We start from the raw sequence: 25,557 nt of genomic DNA, 5'->3' as shown, positions 1-25,557 counted from the left end.
TAAAGAACTGTAAATACTGTGCTATGGAACATCAACGAGGGAGGTGCCCAGCTTACGGAAAGGTGTGCAGGAAATGTTCCCGTAAAAATCACTTTTCTACTGCATGCTTATCTTCACGAGATAACAGTAACAACACTGCCAATGAGGTATCGGAACCTGACAACGAGACATTGCATTTGCCATCAATGACGGAAAAGAATGGACAATCAATGCTAAGTGCAATGGTAAGCCATTACGATTAAAAGTGGAAACGGGAGCGTCATGTAATGTAATTTCACAGACTGTACTAGCCAGCGTAAATAGTCAGGTGACAATTGTCAAGCATGCTAGATCATTAGTGTCTTTTAGTTTACATGCACTTGATGTATTAGGCAAGGTTATGTTACTGGTGGATGTTAGCAATAAGTATCATACAGTGGAGTTTATAGTCGTAAAAACTGATACAAACATGGCAACTTTATTGGGGCTGCCCAGTTGCATTGAGCTTGGGTTGGTTGATAGGGCTGATTCCATCACAGATAGGGTAGCTAAAAAATTCACTGATGTGTTCAATGGTCTTGGCAGGTTGCCATGTAAGCATGCTTTGCAACTAAAAGAGAATGCTCAGCCTGTTATACAAAGTGCTAGGAGGGTCCCATTTAGACTAAGGGATAAACTAAAGTTCACGTTACAATATATGGAAAGTGAGGGCACAATAGCTAAAGTAAGACAAGCAACTGACTGGGTGCACCCTATAGTAAACATACTGAAACCTGACGGGTCACTCAGGATTTGTCTAGACCCTACACAGTTAAATAAAAATCTAAAACGCGAACATTTCACATTACCAACAGCTAGTGAAATATTTGCTAAACTTTCGAAGTCTCGAGTATTCACTACGTTAGATGCAACCTCAGGATTTTTGCAGATTGAATTAGATGAGGCTAGCAGTTTGTTGACGACTTTTGCCACTCCATTCGGTAGATATCGATTTCTTAGATTGCCTTATGGAATATCCTCTAGTCCTGAGATATTTTGTCGAACCGTGTCGGAATTATTTGAAGACATTGAAGAAGTGGAATGCTACATAGATGATTTGTTGATTCATGCAGCGACTGAAACCAAGCACGATAAAATCTTAAGAGTTGGTATTGCAGAGATGCAGGGATTGTAATCTGAAATTGAAAGAGTCGAAATGCAATTTTAGGCAGTCTGAGTTGAAATATCTAGGTCACGTTATAGGCGATGGTACTATCAAGGCCGATGTCCGTAAGGTGGAGGCAATTACAAAAATGCCAAAACCAGAGTGTAAAGATGACGTCAGTAGGCTTTTAGGAATGGCCACATATCTAGCTAAGTTCTGTCCGAATCTGTTGGAAGTTACCACCCCACTGCGCGAGCTAACTAAAAAAGGTGTAGAATGGTCCTGGAACGAAGCAGCTGAGCAGGCGTTTGAGAAACTAAAATTCCTCGTATCATCTAGCCCAACGCTAAAAATGTTTGATCCAGAATTGCCAGTTACCCTATCAGTTGATGCCAGTCAGTTTGGCATTTGAGCAGTAATAATGCATGCAGGCCAACCAATAGAATATGCCAGTTGCTCCCTTAAGCCTGGTTTCCATATGACAGCGCAAGGCGCGCAACAAGGCGCACGACGTCGTGCGTAGGCCAGTTGTGATATGGAAACGTCAACGTACGACGGTCGCGCGACGTGCGTACGCTGATCGCAAGTATCCAACAGAATGGATCCTTGCGATGGGTGCGTGCGATTATGTATCCCACAATACACCGCTAGACCTTTTCAACCTATCCCACAATTCCAGCGAAAGGCTTTGTTCCGAAGAAATCGGTCTCCCGTACGAAAGAGTAAGCCTGATTTTTATATGACAGCGTAATTTCGCAACGGAGGTCAGTTTTTCCGAAGAAATATGTCTCTCCTACGAAAAAGTAAGGAAAATATCCACCCTGTCCAATGCAAGCATGGAGCTTACGCGCGATATGGAAACACTGCCTCGCGGCCCAAGAAATGCATTGCGCACGATCACTGGGCCACGCGCGATCATTGCGTTGTCATATGGAAACCAGGCTTTACAGAAACACAGAGAAAATATGCGCAAATTGAGAAGGAGTACCTCGCGATTCAATATGGTCTGAGGCGGTTTCATCAGTCCAGTCATCAGTACATATACGTGCAGCATGCCATGGTAGAAACAGACCACCTTCCACTAATTGGAATTATGAAAAAGGGTTTAAATGAGCTTAGCCCTAGATTGATGCGTATGAGACTACGTAATCAAGGATACGATTACACTTTAATTCATAAACCAGGTAGAAACCTAATTTTAGCTGATACGTTGTCACGTGCATTTCTTCCTAGCTACGGTGCTGAGGCTAATAAACTTGAAGCACTAGATCATGATTAGATTGATTCAATAACCACAGGCATTATCACACAGCCTCTGTTTAAAGGAAAAGTTGAGTCAGGCAACGAAACTAGATTCCACAATGCAGATGCTAGCATCATACATAAAGCATGGTTGGCCAATGACTAAACATGCTTGCCTTGAGCCACTAAAACCTTACTGGAATGTAAAATCTGATCTCACAATGCATAATGACCTGTTACTGTGCCGGGCCCAAATTGTTATTCCTATAGCAATGAGAAAAACGGTTTTGGACCAAATACATGCTGGTCACATGGGAGTTAATAAATGTACTGAGCGAGCCAAAGGTGCAGTTTATTGGCCAGGCTATTTAGGTCAGATTAGAGATTTGATAGAATCGTGTTCTGTTTGTCAAGAATACATGAGATCGAACAGTCAGTATAGCCTTGAACCATATGATATCCCAGAATACCCTATGCAATCGGTTAGTATGGACATTTTCCACCTCGATGGCAACGATTATTTGGTAACAGTAGATCGATACTCGAAGTGGCCAGCCTGCTATCAATTAAAAACTTCTCGGTCTTTAGAAGTCATAGATTTACTAAAAAGGCAGTTCATCGACTTTGGTTGGCCTGAAACCTTGGTCAGTGACAATGCGTCATATTTCACATCTTATGAATTTAAATGCTTCATTGAGGATAATGACGTTAAACACATAACTTCCTCTCCCTATCATTTACGCTCTAACGGGTTGGCCGAACACATGAATCAAACCATCAAAAACAGCCTCAGAAAGGCGTTGATATCTGGTCAGACATTCACTATGTTTCCATGGTGCGCAGTACTGCGAAGCAGCCCCCCTCCGAAGTCGAGGGGATTGTACGTTGCCATGCTGCGCAGTGGTTTTCAGAATTTCAGCAAATTAGCCAGAGAAGAGAAATTGTATAAATTGAATCGCCTGATGGAGAAATAGAATCGATCACGGATACCGAACGTCATAAACGGTCTTTTTATGATTCTGTCGTCATTATACTTTTATTTACAATACACATTCACAAGGTTTTACAAACCTTAACACACTTTTTACAAAGTAATATATTTTTAATAAGTATTTTCAAGTAATATATTATTTATACGTTGATTTAGGACTTGCCACTTATTTTTCGAAATGTGTTGGCATCGATAACAAAGTCCAGGAAAGTAATCACCTCATCATCCTCGTGATTGCAGACTATAATTAAATTTAAGTGAAAGAAGATCGGAAGAATAAAAAAACAAGATTAGCAGGACAACCTTTGTACTAGTTTATGGCCTTCGAAGAATCCGTATCCACGGCATGAGAGCTATGCGCAGCCACTGCGCAGTCGCTGTTTCTTTGCTGCGAATTTGCACTGGCTTCGCACTGATCAGTGCGCAGTGATTTCAGTGCGAAGACGCCGTTTCCATGATTCGGAGATAGCGCAACTCCGAAGCACTGCGCATCTTGGAAACATAGTGATTGTGTGATGTTTTGGCCACATTACGGTCAACTCCATTGGGTGACCAACTCCCACCTCCAGCAGTTTTGCTACAGGCTCGAAATTTAAGAGGACAATTGCATTGCCTACCCCACCAACTCAAGCCCCAAGGACTACATCTAGGGGAAATACACAGTCGCTTTGTTAAAAGACAATCACAAGCTATATTTCAGAACAACACAGCTACCCTTCCCACTGAGTATTGCGTAGGAATGAAAGTTTGGTGTAAACTAGGCCATAGAAATGGGCAGAAGGTGTTATTGTTGAACACGCGAAAACGCCTCGAAGTTACTACATTAAATTATCGAATGGCAAAGTTTTCAGACGCAACATAAAATCTCTGAGACCTAACCGATCTTCTCATGCCTATAATAAAACCTTGATTAATGATAACCTTGATAAACAACAGAAACTGGTTGAAAGTACTAATTCTGATAAAACTTTGGTTCCGGTCCAGTCTGCTCAGCAAAGTCAGTTAGCGTTTGTTCCCAATTCTGTTGACCAGAGTGGCACCGCCACTCCTGCATCGACAGGTGCAACCAATCCTAATCAAATGAGTTCAAGCTTTTCCTCGATTGTCACTAGGTCGGGAAGAGTGTCCAAACCACCCACTCGTTTAGGTTTCTCTTGATTAGGACAATTATTGTAAGCTACATCCACCAGATTTTTGGGTCTTTTTAGTTAAAAAAAATCATGTTTTGTTTTTGGTGTGGTTTTGGACTAAGAGTCAATTTCTACCAAGAATCAGACTTTGTACAATTGTGTTTTGCAATCATTATTCTTCTATTCTATTCTTCTATTCTGCAATCATTATAACTTCTATTATTTTAAACTGTTATGCAGATATGTTATTTTTCTGTAAGTGTCTGACTTGTGATATTTTAGAGCAGTTTGAATTGTAACAACAACTAAAAGAGGAAGATGTCACAGTGTGTGCTCACACTGAATGCTAATGACTCTACTAGCCCTACAGTAGCCGAGTCAGCTTATCCTATTATTATAAGATTACTTATGCTAGCTATGTTTGGGCTAGCTATGTTTGGGCTAGCTATGTTTGGGCTAGCTATGTTTGGGCTAGCTATGTTTGGGCTAGCTATGTTTGGGCTAGCTATGTTTGGGCTAGCTATGTTTGGGCTAGCTATGTTTGCCAGTTGCTTACACACATCCTATGCATACAGTTCATTACAGTTCATACAATATAACATTATTAACTTACAATTCCTGGCTTTATGATATACATCTAAACCCTTTATAGTCGTTTTATTTTTAAAGATTATTTGACCTGCAGGAAACCTTTTTTGTCATGATATGAAGCTTAAAAGTTGTTTGACAAAGTAAGTTTGAAAACCTTCATAATTGTTTTAGGTAAAATGGCAAATGTTGTTGTATGTTGAATACAAATCAATTTTCTGCTCAGTTTTTTATTACCCGGGCAACGCAGGGTCGTACAGCTAGATGTATTAGCTTACACATCTTTCCTGTTAAACCTAACCAGTTAGTTTTTCGTGATTGATTTCACATTTTACAACAAACATTTGTAAGACTATCGTGTAAGATTTATCGTGTAAAATTTGTAAGATTTATCGTGTAAGATTGCAAGTCAGTTTTTCTCCACTCTCTTATATTTAAATACTTTGAGAAATATATATAAATACATAAATTTAAATTCTCTTTTTACATTTATAAACTTCTTATGACTTTTGAAGTTTATAATATAAGTTTTTTAAAGTTTGTTTCATCGTTGTTATTATTTCAACTTGCATTCTTTTAAACATAAATTGAGTATCGTGTGAAGTTTAAACATTATTCATTTTCCTATCACTGTTATTATTAATTGATTAGTTTCCAATCTTTATCCCACGACCACACGAGCGGAGCGGAAGTGTGGGAGTTTTATGATAAATGCATGCGCACACAACTTACGAAAATTATTCATCAACAATGAGACGAACCCTCGTCAAGAAATTTCATCAAAAAATTTAAGCATCGGAATTTAAAGTCGTTAAAGTATAATAACGATACAAAACATATTTAAAACTATTTAAATATGTTACCAAGTCTTTGTAAACCTATGATAATATCTTAAAACTCACCCATCTGATCGGATTATACACAAATAGACAGATTAATTTCAACGAAAATCGCCACAAAACACTTGAAAAGCTTGGTTTAATAAAAGTTAAGACCGGAAACTAAAACGCCGAGGGACAGATAATAGAACGATGAAGTATGAAAATGTCTTGCGCATTTCACGAAAAAGTAACGTGCACTTTTCACCAGTCTATAGCATTGTCGAATTGCCGAAGGTTTTGGCCATTAACATAGGAGTACAGAAATCGTTTCATTTTTGCTGATTTCAATTTTTTCATTTTCATTTGCCAACACATTTAAATACTTTCCCATTCTAACTGATGTCCAACGCAGTATAAGTAAAGGCAAGCAAATTACGATGATATTTTTTAACGTTTCTTATGAGATTATTACAATAATTAACTATAAGTTTGGACGACTACAGAACAATGATTACGTAGTACAGACTTTCTAAAAATCTAACGCAGTGTAAGTAAAGGCATGACGATGATATTTTTTCTAACGGTTCAAATGAGATTATTGCAATAATTAATTATAAGTTTGGATGACTACAGGACAATGACTACGTAGTACAGATTTTCTAAAAATCTATATAAATATCACAACTTCGTGATATTGTTAGCTATGCCGTTTTGAAATGTAAACAAAATTGTGCATTGGTTTTTTATTATTACTATATAAATAATATTGGTTATTCTAATAATATCAATGCATTTTACTTCTAATATTGGCCAATATTGCATTTCTTTTTTTGCAGGAGGAGAGATATAAACATATAATTTTTTCCTTTCATTATTACTATTTGTTGTATATAATAACACCCAGTTTACTATATTCTAGAAAAATATACTATATATATATATAGTAGAAATTAGTATATATTTTACTATATATATAGGAAAATCTATATAAATATCACAACTTCGTGATATTGCTACCTATTACGTTTTGAAATGTAATCAAAATTGTGTATTGTTTTTCTATTATTACTATATTAATAAAATTGATTATTCTAAGAATATCAGTGCATTTTACTTCTAATATTGGCCAATATTGCATTTCTCCTATTGCAGGGGGAAAATATAAAGATCTTTTCCATTCATTACTGCTTATTGTTGTATATAATAACACCCACACCCAGTACATTACAGCTACCATTGCAGTAATCCTATTGCACTGCAGAGCCATTTGATTGCTAATATTGCATTTCTCAACCATCAGTACCCTTTCTTTTTTTGCCAGTATCTCTGGCCATCTCTTTGGTCGTGGGCTGTATGACAGTGGAATTTCTAGTTATTAATATTATTCTTTTATTCAACCATTTTTGGCAGACATTGTTTTAATAAAATCTCAACTACAAAATACTATGATATTCTGTCATATTTTTTAGTATCGTCGTATTCAAAGAATTGATGGATAGTTTCTGGTGGGACAGTAACCCTTTTCTACCCACACACTTTTATGCAAGAATTGCTACTATTAATTCAACATATTCATTATTTTTATTTTGTTTTCTCAGTTTGTATTAATTGTATCACTACCGTATCATCTTTTATTGTAATTGTTGCAAAACCGACTTAATTTAACTATTACTTGCTAATTATTTAAAATTTACATTTAATCCATTTTACATTTGTTTTATTTTTTTAATTTATTAGACTGGCAGAAAACCTTTTTCTTCATGATATGCAGTTTGAAAATTACAGTTGTTTGACAAAGTTTGATAAACTTTACAGTTGTTTTTATTTTCTCAAACTATTTCAACTACACAAAACACTTTTCTCATGATAGGTTGGTTACCTAATATGTTTTCTCATGTTACCTATGTAGTTTGAATGCTAGATTGGCAAATGTTGTTATATATGTCAAAAATACAAATAGATTTTCTGTGCAAAGACTTTTTCATTACCCGGGTACAAGTACAGCTTATGGTGTAAAATGTTGAAAAAATACTTTACCGAAGTTGTTTTCTCGCTTTGAAGCGGATTAAAATTTACATTATTTTATTTTAATGGGAAAAATTGTTTCGGATTTCGAACTTCTAGAACTGTTTATGTTCGAGAACTGAGGTTCCACTATACTTTATCAAAAGAAATAGGTCGCTGAAAGTTATGAAATTTTAAATTTACATTGGTTTGAAAACCTTTACAGTTGTTTTAATTATTTTTAAATCAGTTGTCCTGCACAAAACATTTTCCTCATGATATGAAGTTTGAAAGTTGAAATTGTTTGAAAAAGTTTGAAAACCTTTACAGTTGTTTTATTTTCTCTCTTAATTTATTTCAACTACACAAAACACTTCTTTCATGATATGTAGTTTGAAAGTTAGAATGGCAAATTATGTTATATGTTAAATACAAATCAATTTTCTATGCAGACTTTTTTTACTACCCGGGCAACGCCGCGTAACACAGCTAAGCTTGGGGCGTCACTCGGGAGAGTGCAGCGAGAGGCTCCAGGCGCGGCTTTCCGGATGAATGAGTTGGCGAGTGCTAGGCAATTGATTGCGAGCGCGAGGCGATTGGTTGCGAGACGATTGGTTGCGAGTGCAAGGTGATTGATTGCGTGGTGATTGATTGTGAGGCGGGTGTAGGACGATTGATTGCGAGTGCGAAGTGATTGATTGCGAGGCGAGTGCAAGAGCGCGATTGTCAACTGCGAGGCAGGTAAAGACTGGTCAGCCGAGACGGGGGCTCAGCGGCAAAAGTGCGCAATCGTCAACCGCAAATATAGACCGGTATGAATGGATGCATGAATCTAGACACATGAATCTAGAATATTTACTAGATTTTACACGCATCTAGCTGTAAAACCCATTGCAGATTTACATTGTTCTCCCAACAATATTGACATGTATATGTCAATGGCATACCCTGATCAGGACAACAATTTCAGTAGACTGCATATTTGGAGTTGTTTTACAGTATGAAAGACAACTCTCAATAAACCTTATGCTGCACATGAATCTGTTTCTGTAGGCGGGTAATGCAGCCAGTGTTTTATATGAGATATTCAAATGATTTTTAATGCAAACGTATATTAAGCTATTTTACAAGTCAGGAACAACCAGCTTTATAATACTCCGAGGAGAAACAGGATTTAATAGGTCAGAGTTATGGCCTCGTGAAGTTCATAGTACCACTGATATTGGCAGAGAGCCATTACACAGATAAGCGGTACTTGTTGTCAGTGATAAAGTTCAGGAATATCAACTGAAAAGATAAATATCATATGAGCTGCCTTACTCATTGACAGTAGCCTGGTCATCTGAATTGGGTGGTTTCTGGAGAACGAGGAGAAGGAGGGTTCCAAGGACCGCCGTCCCAGCTAGCCCGCCATAAACAACAGTTCTTGTTGATTTAGAAATAGTAGTCAAGCCTCTGAGCTCAAGAAAGACGAATAGGTTTCTAAAGAGCAGGCTGTAACAGAAAATGCGTTTGCGAAAAAAACAAAGATTATGACCGGAAGTAAGACATGAGCCTAGAAATAATGGAGGCACAAAAATACTCAATATATCTGATATTTATCTATGTTTACCAGATCAGCAGACTCCTTCATATTATTAGAGTTGGGGTAAGAAATACTTGCACTGGAATAGAGCCCAGAAGAGACCAGAGTTATGACCCATGGTTTCTCTAGTAGAGTTGAGGGTAAGGAAGTTGCCTTGAGCAGTCCATACTACAATATTGATAGCCGGTCAAGGTTGAACAGTCAGTATCATAATGACCTTTCTATTGTCAAGTGGGCGATGACAGAAGTGTACCCGTTGACCTGCTAGCACAGGCTGAGAATATGCTAACTTCCCTGCTAGAGCTACGACAATCAGGCCTGTATTCCCTGGATGCAAGTTGGGGCTGCAAATGTTAGGCGGCTAGTTATAAACACCTGGAGGCTTGGGGGCGGTGTAAGCCACCCAACGGGGTTCGTGGCAGCGCTCAAGCTCTGGACATTTTAAGCATCAACAACCCTCAAGTATGCATAAATGCAATCAATTGTAAGCATCGAAATCTACATGAATATATGGTTGTTCGGAATCTACATGTTTATGGTTCATGGTAAACAAAACCTTTTCTTTATTTAACGAACGATATAAAACTTATGACGCTACAGATTTCTGTAAGGGACATTGACAGAACAAGAGCTATTACTTCTTTATTGCAATAGCTCTTGTTCTGTCAAGCGTCCATGGCAGAAATCTTTCACAACTGATTCTGTATCTATTTCAACATCTTTTTATATGCGTAATATAAAAAGATTATTTAGACGAGCGTGCCCCATAGTACTCCTCATCGAAGTTTTGATTTGCTTCAATGCAGAAAAGGAATTCTCAGTCGTTGCAGTAGTGGCAGGCAAAACCAATACTAGATTAGTGAGCCTTTCCACTTCATCAAGAACCATCCTACTGCTACTCTTATGGAGTCAGGAAGAAAGTTCCAAACTTGATTCAGGAGTTTTATCCATAAGTGTGTGAACCAGCTCCAGTGGAGAGAATGGCCAATTGTTGCACGACCTTTGCTGGGTGCTAAATAGTTGAATGTTGACTTGCAATAAAATTTACATTACAGTTATTTGGTGTCAAAAGATTCACCATGTCTTACTCTGCTGTGTAGGTGCAAAATATGTGGAAATGTGATTACAAGCTCTTAAAGATGTTGTTGCGTCAAAAAATTTGATTTAATGAAATTAAGACCCATAAAAGGCTAAAACATCAGCTACAATTTGATGCTAATTTTGTCTTTGTAGGCCAACCCTGTCCAGAGATATATGCGTTTGAATGAGACCCTCTTATAAAAAGCTCACGTTCCAGCGAATGCTTCTTTCGTGACGTCACAAGCAATACATCTGAAAAGAAACCACGAGCAATAAATATGAGGTCGCTTCCTTAGCCAATCATCAGCGCGAAACTTTTATATAGGCCGTAATAAAAGTTATCACTCGTAAAACGCGTTGTCTGTGATCTCAAATTTAGGGATTTTACTCTACATATTATTAAATTGCCTGGACATGGATATTTACTAAACTAATTAACATCGTTACTTTAATGAATTACTCGATCGACACGTTTTATTGGCGAACAACAGAATTGTAAAAATTGCTGCGAAGGTGACTCCGAGTTTTCTTGGCATCCGGTAGTTAAAGTTCTACGGAGGAAGATCGGAGAATGGAGGTAAATTTACCTTTTACTTTGAGTCTCCTATAGAGTTTCCTGTTGAGTTTATATTCAGATTATATTTCCCTGTTTGAGGCTAAAATGTGAGTTCCTGTGCCTTCGAGATACGTACATGTATGTACAGTGAGTTCTTGACGGCTTCTTTTTAATCTTTAGCATCTAGCAATACAATGGCTTAGATTGATGAATATACTCAAGGTAATATTTTAGTACTCATTAATACATGTACTAATTAATAAAATTATAACTTTTTGCTATCACTAATCATCGTTTTATGTTTTTTATCGGTTCACCTAGCTACATTTGCTTCAAATTTTCTGTGGCAGTTTTATCTAGTAAATTAGATTTATGATTTGACTTTAGATGTTCACTTTTCAATTGTAGAATGTGAAGAAAATCGATTGATCAATGCAAATCTTTAACTTCCAGAACCAAAGCTTCGAATCATTGGCTTGGCATACTGGTGCCTTTGTTAAACGTTTATTCCTTTTTAGAATTACACTCGCAATCTATCAAACTCCCAATCTGAAAGCTTTCAGTAGATACGCTTTAGAATGACATCTATGAATGACATATATTTATTGCATTCGTTTTACTGATTACAAGATGTTTATGTCGTCCCACCAGCCGGAGCAGCTTTGTCAGTGTGAAAACTGCCATAAAGGGTAAAGAGAGACTTGAATGTGTGCTGCATAAACCATGATGTTTTGTTTGAGTTTGTTGCAGTAGATGAATTTGTCTTATTGTTTCAGCTAAAACTATGTGAGTGGCCACGACTTGATGAATATTTTTAATAAAAGCCGAGATGAAAATCTTTTTGCTTGTAAAAATTATATAATAAAATTATATTGTTGAAAATAATGCAAAACATGATTTGCAGAATATTGCAGTGAATTGGATACGGTATATGGATGTCCGCAGAACTGGAAAATGTGAGTTCAAATCCAGTTTGCAGCAGACTTCTCATCCTTAAACTCTATCCCTATGTATATTCTTTTCAAAGACGCAAATGCTTATTTTACTTACGGTAGTAAGAAACTAGTAGACGGTGTAGGCAATGATATACAGCCCCGCCCCAAGGATAGGCGACGGACATAATGTGGGCGGGGCTTTTGGGAGGCTGTATATCATTAGTGTGGGTAGCGGCGGTACTGCGCTGATACAAAGACCTTATTCTACATAGTTTGCTTAACAGAATTACCGTAGACCGGTAGAATTGGTAGTCGGTACTCAAATTTTTACACAGCATTTGGAGAAAGTGAGTAAGACAAATTTTCAATTTTTGTTATTTGAGGCCTTTGAAACATTCATAATAATGTATCTGTAGATGCATTTAAAATTTAATTCTAACCAACATGAGCAAATACAAAGTAAAATATATGCCAATACAGCCGCGTAGGACTAGACTTTTATCGCAAATAGCCGATGTGAATACGAGGTATATTGACAGATAAATCACGCGTGACATCATTTTGGGCAAGTTTGTTTGGCCTGAGCGTTTTTACCGCGACCAGATTTTTTCTCGCGCAATAGGCGCATAATGACAATAGACACGGTTTTATTGAATGCGTGAAGTAAATTTGTGAAAATATTTCGACGAAAGAGACTGCATGAATGTGTAAACAGAAGCCATCTTGTTCAGTTACGTCCCATTTACTCCGTTTTGGAAAGGAACTCTAATCTACAGCGTTTTCGTGATGGCTGCGATTAACTGTTCGTTTTTGAGCTTTTAAGAGATTGTAATCCCATTTCCACATATTTCGCACCTAGGCCTACCACACAACAGAGTAAGACATGGTGAATCTTTTAATATTTTTATCTTTATCAGTTATCTTTACAAATAACTGTAATGTGAATTTTACTGTGAATAAACCTTTAATGGTGGTAATGACTGGCATAGTGACTTTGACTGAGTGTAATATCAATGGTGCGTGGATGGATGTGTCATCACTATTAGTCACTTCCAGCTTACGCTCATGATTCATCGTTGGCATGGTCCAACATGTTTAACTGGTTTGCTTTATTAATAAAGTTGGTAGAATCTAGATTCAATGTGTAATGATGTCACCAATCACCATCACTGCACTCTCCATTGAGATCAACATCTTATCCAGCAAGCAAATTCATTGGTATGGTTTGATTGATGCTAGGAGGAAAGATTGATGATTTTGAGAGTTATTGATTGATTAAGAATGATCAGAGTGTATTGCTCATGATCAGCCTGTTTATCTTTAGTGGCAGAATCAACCAAAACACCTAGTTACTACACCACAAGGCTTACCTGGAGAAGAATGCAGTTAATTTCTTTTGTTCATTCATTGTAGTGTAGTCAATGTTCATCTAAACAGCTAAAAGCTCTATATCTCTCAACAAAAAGGCTTTATTGAAGCAAGTTTGTAATGGCACAAGTTCTATATGATGAGGAAAATTCAAGTTTGGGGGTCTTCTTCACATCCTCACTATAAGCAAAAGAGTTCCGTTTCCAAGTCTTAACAAAGTCTCACAAGATCACTCATTTGGCGAGATCACCACGGAGACAATATAGAACACTAGTTGCTAGTAAATTAGTTGTTGGAATTTTCAACAGCTGTTATAATTTCCAACTTGGAAATTCCAAGTGAATGAGCTTAGACTGCAATTCTTAATGCTTAGCCACCGAAAATCCCCAAAAGGCTGGGATGGCTCAGCCCCCCAGGGAAATACAGGCCTGACAACAATGCTAATTAGTGATTTGTGGTGCAGAGGTGAAACAACTTCTCACACAACTGAGGTTTAAACTGACTCACCCTCCTATGAGTGAAAATAACCAATCAAAACATGTCTGATAATTTCTCATTCATATCAAGTATTGTATGCCAATGAAGTGATTAATAAGATCAAATTAAGGCGCCACAACTCCAACACAATGCAATGACTGTGGACTATTCGCAAGTAAGGAACAACGAAGATTCAGTCGACTGTTTTAGATTTGTGTTATTTTATAGTAGACGCTCCTATAACATAAATAATCCGCTCTAAGAACGTTTACGTTATGGGGAATTTACGTTAAAAGAACAGTAAAATACATGTAAATTGCTCAATCCATTCCAAAATCTTTCCAAACTCACCCCTTTGGCCATACCGAAAACAAAAAACTTTACTTAACTCTTTTAATTTGTGGGCTGTACCGTAACTGCGGTATTATTGTTTTGTATCAACAACTTTTCTCCTTTTCATGATCAATCTCACAGGTTTTATAGACCATGATTGCGGTAAATTTACAACAAGTTAGGAGCTGCAGATTTTCGATGTTCATTTACAATGATTTGCTTATTTTTTCTAAACGGCAAAGTCTATTGTGCAAAGTAAAGCTAATAACAAATATTGTGTACGTTTAAAATAAGACAAAACAACAAAATATTTTTACTATAAAAGGCAGTTCTACCTGTTCGTCGTCTGTTACTATACAGGGGTCAAGACTAGAATAAAGATAATACTCGACGATACGTGACAATAAGACTGGTAGACCGATACTGTAACACCTACACTTGCTGATCGCCTTTGTATTTATGAACAATTTCGCAGCTATCCTATTCGTCAACACATTTAACGGTCTATTACGACGAACTAAAATGTCGCGAAAGTTATATATCATAAATAGTACGCAGACGAACGGCGTTTTTTTTCTGCAAGTGCAGCAAAATAAACTAACATTCAAATCAATCCTGAAAACTCGCCCAACTTGACACTTTACGTTATATGGAATTTTTTACGTAGTAAGAAGCAAAAACTTCACATAATTTTTTTTACATTATCTGGAACTGATGTAATAGGAGGTATAATTTACGTTATCTGGAGCTTACGTTATAGGAGGTATCTACTAGGAGCGTCTACTGTATATGAACATTTTAGGAGTGAGCTACAGTAGATGCCCCTACAACGTAAAAAATCCTTTCCTAGAACGTTCATGTTGTAGGAATTTTATGTTATATGAACAGTACAATACATGTAAATTGCATGATACCTTGCAAGATCTTCCCAAAATCACTCCTTTGGCCATTTAAAAAGGAAAAAACTAAACCTAACTTTTTAATTTAATAACTGTACAGTAACTGTAGAATAACTGTTTAATAACTGTACAGTAACTGTAGAATAACTGTTTAATAACTGTACAGTAACTGTAGAATAACTGTTTAATAACTTTTGAAGTTTATAATATAAGTTTTTTAAAGTTTGTTTCATCGTTGTTATTATTTCAACTTGCATTCTTTTAAACATAAATTGAGTATCGTGTGAAGTTTAAACATTATTCATTTTCCTATCACTGTTATTATTAATTGATTAGTTTCCAATCTTTATTATTAATATTATTCTTTTATTCAACCATTTTTGGCAGACATTGTTTTAATAAAATCTCAACTACAAAATACTATGACATTCTGTCATATTTTTTAGTATCGTCGTATTCAAAGAATTGATGGATAGTTTCTGGTGGGACAGTAACCCTTTTCTACCCACACACTTTTATGCAAGAATTGCTACTATTAATTCAACATATTCATTATTTTTATTTTGTTTTCTCAGTTTGTATTAATTTTATCATTACCGTATCATCTTTTATTGTAATTGTTGCAAAACCGACTTCTACAGTTACTGTACAGTTATTAAACAGTAATTCTACAGTTACTGTACAGTTATTAAACAGTAACTGTAGAATTACTGTTTAATAACTGTACAGTAACTGTAGAATTACTGTTTAATAACTGCACAGTAACTGTAGAATTACTGTTTAATAACTGCACAGTAACTGTAGAATAACTGTTTAATAAATGTACAGTAACTGTAGAATAACTGTTTAATAACTGTACAGTAACTGTAGAATTACTGTTTAATAACTGTACAGTAACTGTAGAATAACTGTTTAATAACTGTACAGCAACTGTAGAATAACTGTTTAATAACTGTACAGTAACTGTAGAATTACTGTTTAATAACTGTACAGTAACTGTAGAATAACTGTTTAATAACTGTACAGCAACTGTAGAATTACTGTTTAATAACTGTACAGCAACTGTAGAATTATTGGTTTGTATCCACAATTTTTTTACGCACAAATACACACAATACAGCATCACTTAGCTAAGGATGTATTCCATTCATGTGCGAATTATGAAAGATAATAATGTTACATACTTGCAGCAGCGATGCCGAGCAGTACAGACATAAGGTAGAGCAGCCAGGTCTGTGGGCCCAAAAAGGAAGCAATGAAACCGCTAAAACAGACAGTCAATGTTGAAAAGGCGATCAAACAGCGATATGAGTAAGCAATCATTGTTAGCAGTGACAAAGGATGACAATGAAGTCATGTAAAGTAGCCTCTACCCTTGTACAGTCTTCACTTAGTTAATCCTTCAACACTTTCAGCCTAACGAGTTTTAGTAGGCGCCTAAATGCTACTCACTATAAGAATAAGTGTGCAGATGAAGTGGTTAACACCTCAGACTAGGCATTCGCACAGCTACCTGCTCAGTCTTTAAACAGCATAAATTTGATCTCTTTTCTCATGCTCGATGGCTCTGCGCAAACAACAGAAAGTGTAGCCCAAATCCATTTTAGTAAAATCTGTTTTACATATTATTTGTATATATAAATAATATGTAAAACAGAGTTTACTAAAACAGATTTGGGCTACACTTTGTATCTCGTTTGTGCGATCGTCAGACATGAAAAATGAAATCAAAGTTTTGCTGTAGAATGACTGAGCAAGCAGCTGAAGTATATTGATGCTGCCACTAAAATTGATCTCACAGCTATTACCTTTGATTGTCGCACTTGCAACAGTTTTAAGATAAATTACTGAAGTAAAAGTGTGATGAAGGGCATTGCCCAATACCTAAGTACATATTCAGTCACGTATTGTATCTACTATTATTATCTACTATTATTATCTACTATTATCTATATTATTAGTATCTACTGTACTATATTACCCTTACAGATTTACACATTTTTTGCCTCAATTTTAACAATAATATTATAGATCATTATGCTCTGCTCTTCAATACCACACAATCACTGGGATAAAAATTCCTACTTATTCACGGAGCTGTATACATGTAATATATTGACTTTATGTGATAAGATTTCTGTTCTGTAATTCTTCGTTCATGTTTGATTAAAGGTTCATCCTGAAATTTCTATATATGTTTTCTTTCCTTGTCTTAACAATTCCCATAGTACCATCTTTAACAGACGATTCCAAATATGTATGTTCAATACTCAATCATGCAGCTATAGTAAGTGATGTTAATTAGATTTGAAATTGCAAAAACCTTGGTCAAATTACATAAACCATAAAAACTGGTTCAAACCATAAAAACCAATTTAAACAAAAAAAAACCTGGTTTACGTGTTTTTTTTATATAAAAACCATGGTTTTTTCCAGTCCTGCGTCATTGTGATATTACAATAAAGGCAGTCGCATGTGTGGGCGTCATTGTGATATCACAATAAAGGCAGTCGCATGTGTGGGCGTCATTGTGATATCACAATAAAGGCAGTTGCATGTGTCGGCGTCATTGTGATATCACAATAAAGGCAGTCGCATGTGTGGGCATCATTGTGATATCACAATAAAGGCAGTTGCATGTGTGGGCGTCATTGTGATATCACAATAAAGGCAGTCGCATGTGTGGGCATCATTGTGATATCACAATAAAGGCAGTCGCATGTGTGGGCGTCATTGTGATATCATAATAAAGGCAGTCGCATGTGTGGGCATCATTGTGATATCACAATAAAGGCAGTCGCGTGTGTGGGCATCATTGTGATATCACAATAAAGGCAGTCGCATGTGTGGGCGTCATTGTGATATCACAATAAAGGCAGTCGCATGTGTGGGCGTCATTGTGATATCATAATAAAGCGTCATAGGAAAAGCTGCATAACACTACTTCAAATTGCACAAAAGATATTAATAAAATAAGTGTTTTACACAATTTGCCACAAACCATTCATTCAATTCGCATACGAGCAATTGTTGTGACACTGAAAATGACCTCCTCTATGACAACCGGTCAAACAGCAGGGTCTTCCAACTCTCCTCTTTAAAAAAATTGCATTGCAGGTTATAAGATCATCATAGGCTAGTTGCTAGCAATAGATATCAACATGAATCAGCTTCCCTGTACATATTTATGCAGAGATCTACAAGTTGGAGGTATGTTAGCAAATTTCTTTCGCCCTGCCCGAAGGAGAGTGCAAAATATAAATGACATTTAATTCACCAGTGAAAGGGTTAAATTTGTCTTCTCAATATTCTGACCAAGGTTTGAAAAATACAACACCACTTTTTATTTGAACGTCAGCTCTAATAAAGCGCCACTCGAAGGGTTGAAAAAATGAGCGTCATGGCATTCAAATAGAGGTTCTACGGTAGTTGCTATTGCCAATAAATATTTACTCGGATTCCTTGACAGCTCATCGATTTTATTACCCCCACCAGCTGTTCAACTTGCATTGATAGGCAGGGGCTGACAAGCCTTACAAAAGTAAAATCACTTGTGTAAGTGACAAGCCTAAATTTGCGCTCTCTCTTCTCAAAAAGCTGACACAGAATAATAAATAGAACCAAAATTGAACATTAGGTAAGTCTGTAGGAAACATTCATTTTTAGTCATACTGACCTCGTGCAGACTTCTTGAGAAGAGAGAGTCCTATCCTCACATTTATTTACCCTTTGAGGAGGTTACCCACCAAGTTGCGTTTTCACTAGAATATTTGCATCTTGCACTCTCAATAAATTTACCAAAATATCGATTAGAACTCGTCGCCTAGCTTGTAAAATAAGAGAAAGTTACTCATCTCGATTTTATCATATGAAAAAAATGGTAAAACTTGCTAGAAAGGCCCAACTGTTACATGTCTTGAATGCTAGAGGCTGAGCAACTATGCTAAGAGCCCTTTTTATCTACATCTTGTAATGGTAATACATGCGAGGAAATAAGTTAGGCCGACCTTGTGTATCCAGTGCCTGTGAAAGGATTCGGTGAGTATTTTGTTTCATTCTGTACATCTTCAAGGACCACAGGCTAATTTGAAACAGAAACAATCAGATTTGCTGCGATGTAAGCATTGGCGTACCACCAGCTAACTGCTACACAAAAACAGTTTATTAATGTCATATTATCTGTTTACAAAAGGTTTGGACACAGAATAGTGAATGGACATACAATTGAACTTTAGGTCCATCTGTTGTGACCCTTTTAGTCATACTGACCTTGTACAGGTCCTTTTGGGTAGACAGAGTTGCTAACAATAAATTTATCAACTTCGTGTGAACAAACCAATTGGACTTCGCAAAACTTGCAATTGATTCACAAAACAATTCCAATCGGAGCTAAATTTTTACTCTTTTGGAAAATAATTATTTGAGACAAGCTGAAACATAGTAAAAATAACTATTTGAAACAAGCTGAGACATAGTAAAAATAACTATTTGAGACAAGCTGAGACATAGTAAAAATAACTATTTGAGACAAGCCGAGACATAGTAAATAAAGCCATAGAGGCTTACACTGCCATAGTCAAATGTTAGAAGAATATGAGATTACAAATATTTAGTAGCAAATAATATATAGGTAGCACCTATATATTAGCATATATATACCATGGTAGCGAAGAAAATGAGTAGCGAATAAATTATTCCTAATTATTCTTTAGCAGCGAATAACTTATTCGCTACTAAAAAATAATTTATGAAATTATATTATGGAATTTGCAGATAGTAACTAAAATTTGTTCAACTCCAAACTGTGCCTCATCTAAAAACTTCCATGAATCAGTGATTGAAGTCAGTCGAAATTAGATTTGAACAAATATAGAAGTGATCTGGGAGTTGATTAAAAGAAAATATAGTAAATTATGATTTTGATTTGATAAACAAATCAAATTATTGACATATATTTTCCCATATAATTTTCCCAAGCAGCTTAGCGCTTGTGAAATTATTATCTAAGGGAGTTTGGGCAATGTGATGCCAGTATTAGCAGGTTCAACCTAATTTTAGTTATTTTCAAGCAACAGACGCTTGGCTCAAAAAATCAATCGCAAAATGGCAGAGGGTAAGGGTAGAAAAGTTGGATCTCTTAACCGTTTAATGTCATTATTTTTACCAATTTAGACATTTCTGTTTTTTCATAAATACAGCTTTGGCTAATTTGCAATTTATAGCTATTTGGTTTAATGCTACTTTTAAAATGATTTTTAGGATTACTATATCTACATGTAAAATGGTAAAACCACATAATAAATAGTATAATCTTTCCCACTGATCAAGTGAAATATGACAAATGCTATCCAAGCTTGACTTCAACGGTACTGTCTATCGACGCCTAATGTTTCTAAAGTTAAACTTTACATATGAGTCAAATATTTTTTGAATCAAACTTAAGGTCAAATTTCTGAAATGTTATGACAATGAGCGAGTGATAAAATGAGTTTGGAATATTTTTTCTTGAACAATAGCAATAATTTAGTTTATATTTAATATTTCATGTTCTCCTTTCTGTTAATCTCATGTCAGAATCCAAAAATACACCCAGCAGATATAAGATACAATCCAAGAAAAATTACTCCCTTAGTCATCTACTTATTACTATTACTTGTATACAGTACAATATATATAACATCATTGCACAATCAACTGATGTTATATATATTGATGAAAAAAAAACTTATGACAACCTGATGTACCTTGTTAAACCTCTGATTTGCTTTTTAGATGTTACCTTTACCAAACTATTTGGCAAATATCTCCAAATCATCAGAGATGAGCACTCGAGTTAACATGCTTGCTCGAGCAAGCCTAAAGGCTCACCGCACAAATGAATTGAAATCTTCGGGTCGAAGAGGTATAGTACCAGCTCAGAAAAGACATTCAAAGGTGAAGGTGACTGCTTGTAGCACCAGCTAAGCAGCTGCAGCTAAGGTGATTAGACAGCCAGTGACTGATAAGGTGCAGCTGTTTTTAAACAGTATCAAGTCTGAATTTATGTCGAAAAAAGAGGTAAATGAGAAGACGAGAGCATTAACAGTAGGAGACGGGCAGCCAGAGCAGCTTATGAGAAAACTCTGACCAAATTTCAGGAGGAAAAGGATAATCTTTCCAAAAAAGGGTGGAAAGGAGAGGCAGATGTTTGAGGCCTCAGAGGCTGTTTGAGGCTTCAGAGCCCCTGGTCGAGGTGATGACCTCTGTACGACGTTCTTGTGCCACTGCCAGCAGTAGTAAAGAGAACAGCAAAAATGTTGGTAAAGCAGGTACTGTCACCATAACCATTGCAAGTGACATCACTGGCAGAAGTGAAGGTGTACAGGTTAGCTTGGAAGGCATCAGCAGAAATGCTGACGAGTTTAGGGATACATGTGATTCGGAGGCTAGTAGAGGAGCTGACTCGTCCAGAGAGATTGAGGCCATGGAGGTGGTGGCTACTGGTGGTGAACTGGTTCCAGTAGATTCTCATTCTGGTAAAAGTAAGGTGGGCTCTCATTCAAGTGAAACTACATTGGAAGCTATGCGTAAGGGGCCCGAGCTTCAGCTATTATTTCAGGCGAAGAGAACCTCTTAGAGAAGTTCCATGGCTTGGATGCTGATGCCCTCGAAAAAGGGGTCCCGGAAAAGCAAAGCTAGGAGGGCTAGTGAAATAACACCCTTGAAGATTTTAGTAAGATATGTCTTGACGGCTTGACTAACTCCCAGGTCTCTGGTAGGAGACCCGAGTTAGAGCCGAAATAACCACCCATACGGGTTAACTGGGGTGATGAAACAATTATATATATATATATATTATATATATATGAGTTAGAGCCGAAATAACCACCCATACGGGTTAACTGGGGTGATGAAACAATTATATATATATATATATTATATATATATAAATATTACCGTGACTTGGAAATGGATCAGCTGTACTCTTATAGATATAGTATAGGCAAGACCAGAGTTTAAAATTTTTTAAACAACTACTGATCACTATCTACGCATTTTATAATACATACCCAGACCTGCCAACCCAAGAGTGGGGCAATGAGTGAGATTTGGTTTTGGGGCAACTGATGTGTCAATGATAGTATGTATAAAATTGTGGAAATTGGGGCAAAAATCTCACGCATTTTCATTTTTTTTGGGTGATTGCGTGACTCTCACGCCTAACGCATGAGAGTTGGCAGGTATGTACATACCTGTATTTATTTGTACCTATGTATTTACATGCATACGTTTTTTTTTCATTTTAGTTAACGAGTTACACTAGACTAGGGCAATGTAAGCACGTAATTTATAAATAACATAAACAGTTTCATTACGTATTAGATTGTCTAAACCAGTTCCTATACAGGCATGATATACATAGGTGTATGTTGCAGAGAAGCTGAAAAACGTGTACATTTAGGTGTAAAAATCAGCTGTAGAAATTTTTCCGTAATTAAAGGCTAAACATTTTTAAACCAACACAATAATTTTAAAAACGTTAACTTACCTCTATCATGGCTCCAGTCTGAAAAGACGTAAATACTAACATGAATGCTATCGCTATAAAAACTACATTGTACAAGCTTCGATCCCACACGACTGCCATTTTGCAAATCACATGATCGTAATCCTCTAAAGTTTAGAGATTGTGCGCTGGTATGTAGCCTGTCTTGACAAACTGTTATTTTTGCGGAGCTGTCCCCCCATCAAGCGGGCGAACAAAACAACTGTTGTTTTGCTAGCCCGTTCAACGGAGGGAAAACTCCTCAAAAACAACAAGTACGTATCGTGTTTCTATATGTTATCCATAGACCTATTAACTATATCGTACAGTTAATAGGTCTAGGGTGTTATCTGATATGCTCACAAGTACTCGACCTAGATTTATATTATATATATAAGTATAATATTTTATTAATTTTAATTTAATATTTTTTTGACGTAGTAAATTTATTAACTAGTTGTGATTTTTAACTACAGTACAAGACTTAGACATCAGTTTACCTATTAAAGGTGTTCTTCGGACAACATCTATTAAATTACTTCACTGACGTAGTGCTGTGGAATGCTCCAGTTGTGATAGCTGTTATGATTTAAATTTTATCTTTTCTTGCAGCGAGTCCATAACGTGTTTAGTTCAATGAAAATGTAAAATAACTTCTCAACGTTAGATTTTAACGCTAAGGTACATCCGCACCGGCAATTTTTTTATTGGCTCAACTATTAGACTGGTACAATTTATTTTTAACGTTCAGCGTTTGCCGAAATATCTAATTATTTTACGAAATGTATTTGGGAGTATATATCCAGTTGACGTTTCGTCGCTGGGGGTTCTCTTCAATTACGGTGACCGGCACCAGCGAGTTCAGTCTTCGTGCTCCCATTCGTTTAGGTTGTTCATTCCTTCTTCCTCGATCTTATAAAGGTACATAATCACATTTAAATGTGATAGTTATTATTTGCTTTTTAGCAGTAAGTTTGGCTGATAATTTGGTAGCTATTTTTATTGAGTGTGGTTACCAGGTGTTAGGATATGTATGCACTGTATTGTTTACAATCACCGATGGTTAGTCATTGTTACTCACATTTGAATCAGTTTTGCCTCATTCAAAACAATCGTTTGGTTAGACAGCAGTATAAATTAAAAGGCTAGCATTTGTTAGGGCAATTTTTCACTGTGACCGTCTAATAAACCTCAAATCTTGCAATTTTTTCGTATAGCTAATTATGGGATCCAAAGACAAACTCAGTTTTGCCGAGAGCTTTGGTCTCAGTGGTACTGCTGCCATCATCTCTAAAACAGCTTCCGCACCAATTGAGCGTGTCAAACTGCTTGTCCAAAATCAAGATGAGATGATTAAACAAGGTCGTCTAGAAACCCCATACAAAGGTGTTATTGACTGCACACTTCGTACATTCAGAACTGAAGGTTTGTATATAATAATTCGTTCATGTTTTCTCTAATTTATTGTTGTCTGATAATATATTATTTTACCATTTTAATTTTAACAAGGTAATGACTAGTGACATAGAATGCTCTATCGGTGTGTAAGTAAGTTAAACTGATTAAATAAGTTTAGTTAGAATTAGAATGTTGCCGCTGTTACAATCAATTGTTGTTTTGAAGGTGTTCTGCCATTCTGGAGAGGCAACTTGGCAAACTGCATCCGATACTTTCCAACCCAGGCTCTGAATTTTGCTTTCAAAGACAGCATAAAGAAAGTCTTTAATCCTAAGAAATCAGATTCCTATGGCATCAAGTTTAGCAAAAACATAGCTTCTGGTGGTTGTGCCGGAGCTTTGTCTTTGTGCTTTGTCTATTCGCTTGATTATGCTCGTACCCGTTTAGCGAATGATGCCAAATCTGCTGGTAAGGGTGGTGGTGAACGTCAGTTTAATGGCCTTGTCGATGTGTACAGAAAGACCTTGAAGACTGATGGAATTGTTGGACTCTACAGAGGCTTTGTCATTTCTTGCGTCGGTATTATTGTTTACCGTGGCTTTTATTTTGGCTTATATGACACGTTGAAACCGATTTTGCTCAAAGAAGATGCCGGACTTTTTATCAGCTTCTTGCTTGGATGGGCCGTCACTGTGTCCGCTGGTCTCATGTCTTACCCTATTGACACTATTCGACGAAGGATGATGATGACCTCTGGTCAGGCTGTGAAATACAAAGGTTCCATCGACTGCGGCATGCAAATCATGAAAAACGAAGGATTCATGTCATTAATGAAAGGTGCTGGGGCAAATGTGTTGCGTGGTGTTGCCGGAGCTGGTGTCTTGGCTGGTTTTGATTCATTCAAGGCTGTCTATATCCAGTGGCGTCTAGGAGCATAGGTATAGATAAAATATAAAAATATTTTTGTTAGACCATGAGGACTGGGAAGAATTGATAGTGTCTAAAGAGCTATTTCCTTCCATAGTTTTTACATTTTGTTGTTAAAAGGTTTCTGTGACTACTGTTATAACGATTTTGATGAAGCTCGGTTTTAGTGTACATGAAGTATGTTTTGTGAGTGTATGCTGAACTAACCAACGTGTACAGTTTTGGCTCACTTTCCTACCACCTCAAATGTTGACTATTTATGCACAGAGAAGAAGTTACAATAAATAATAAGCAAATATTACTAATGTAGCAATGGATAATAAGCGCAATAAATTGGCATTATGCATTGTTAGCATATGCTATTTGAATAATGTGAATGTCATTTAAATAATGTAAGTTTTGGTTAAAGGGTGGTCTGTTTTCAGTTTTTGCCAAATGCAAAGATGGGAGTTGTGATAGCCTAAAGTTCTTATTGAGTGAATACAACCAGCTTTGCTTTACACAAATATCGGTCAACACCTTTTGAATATGTAAGCTATTCAGTTCTATGTTGAATATGCATGAACAGCCTTTTG

At 36.4% G+C, this 25,557-nt stretch overlaps 2 protein-coding genes across 2 annotated transcripts in view; one reads left to right on the top strand and one right to left on the bottom strand.

Moving 5' to 3' along the window:
• Positions 1–22,824, bottom strand: part of LOC137390014 (UNC93-like protein MFSD11) — a 40,404-nt gene extending 17,580 nt beyond the window's left edge. Inside the window, exons 1-5 of the mRNA XM_068076236.1 lie at positions 22,661–22,824; positions 19,140–19,213; positions 16,317–16,396; positions 9,559–9,652; positions 9,220–9,393 (exon numbers count right to left, since the gene is read on the bottom strand). Coding sequence (XP_067932337.1) covers positions 9,220–9,393; positions 9,559–9,652; positions 16,317–16,396; positions 19,140–19,213; positions 22,661–22,759 — 521 coding nt within the window. The 5' untranslated portion in view covers positions 22,760–22,824. The remainder of the gene's footprint in view (positions 1–9,219; positions 9,394–9,558; positions 9,653–16,316; positions 16,397–19,139; positions 19,214–22,660) is intronic.
• Positions 22,825–23,492: 668 nt separating this feature from the next.
• On the top strand, positions 23,493–25,283 carry LOC137392008 (uncharacterized). The gene is made up of 3 exons (XM_068078595.1): positions 23,493–23,578; positions 23,875–24,082; positions 24,281–25,283. Exons 2-3 carry the CDS (start codon positions 23,881–23,883, stop codon positions 24,991–24,993), a joined length of 915 nt encoding a protein of 304 aa, XP_067934696.1. The 5' UTR covers positions 23,493–23,578; positions 23,875–23,880; the 3' UTR covers positions 24,994–25,283.
• The last annotated feature ends 274 nt before the right edge of the window (positions 25,284–25,557 follow it).

The sequence above is a fragment of the Watersipora subatra genome, chromosome 3 (genome assembly GCF_963576615.1).
Source record: "Watersipora subatra chromosome 3, tzWatSuba1.1, whole genome shotgun sequence".
In the NCBI taxonomy this organism is placed as follows: domain Eukaryota; kingdom Metazoa; phylum Bryozoa; class Gymnolaemata; order Cheilostomatida; family Watersiporidae; genus Watersipora; species Watersipora subatra.
This window is presented reverse-complemented; position numbering and strand designations above follow the sequence as displayed.

Coding starts and splice junctions, on each gene's coding strand:
- LOC137392008 (XM_068078595.1), top strand. CDS start 23,881: ATGGGATCCAAAGACAAACTCAGTTTTGCCGAGAGCTTTGGTCTCAGT. Junction 24,083..24,280: donor TCGTACATTCAGAACTGAAG/GTTTGTATATAA, acceptor GTTGTTTTGAAG/GTGTTCTGCCATTCTGGAGA.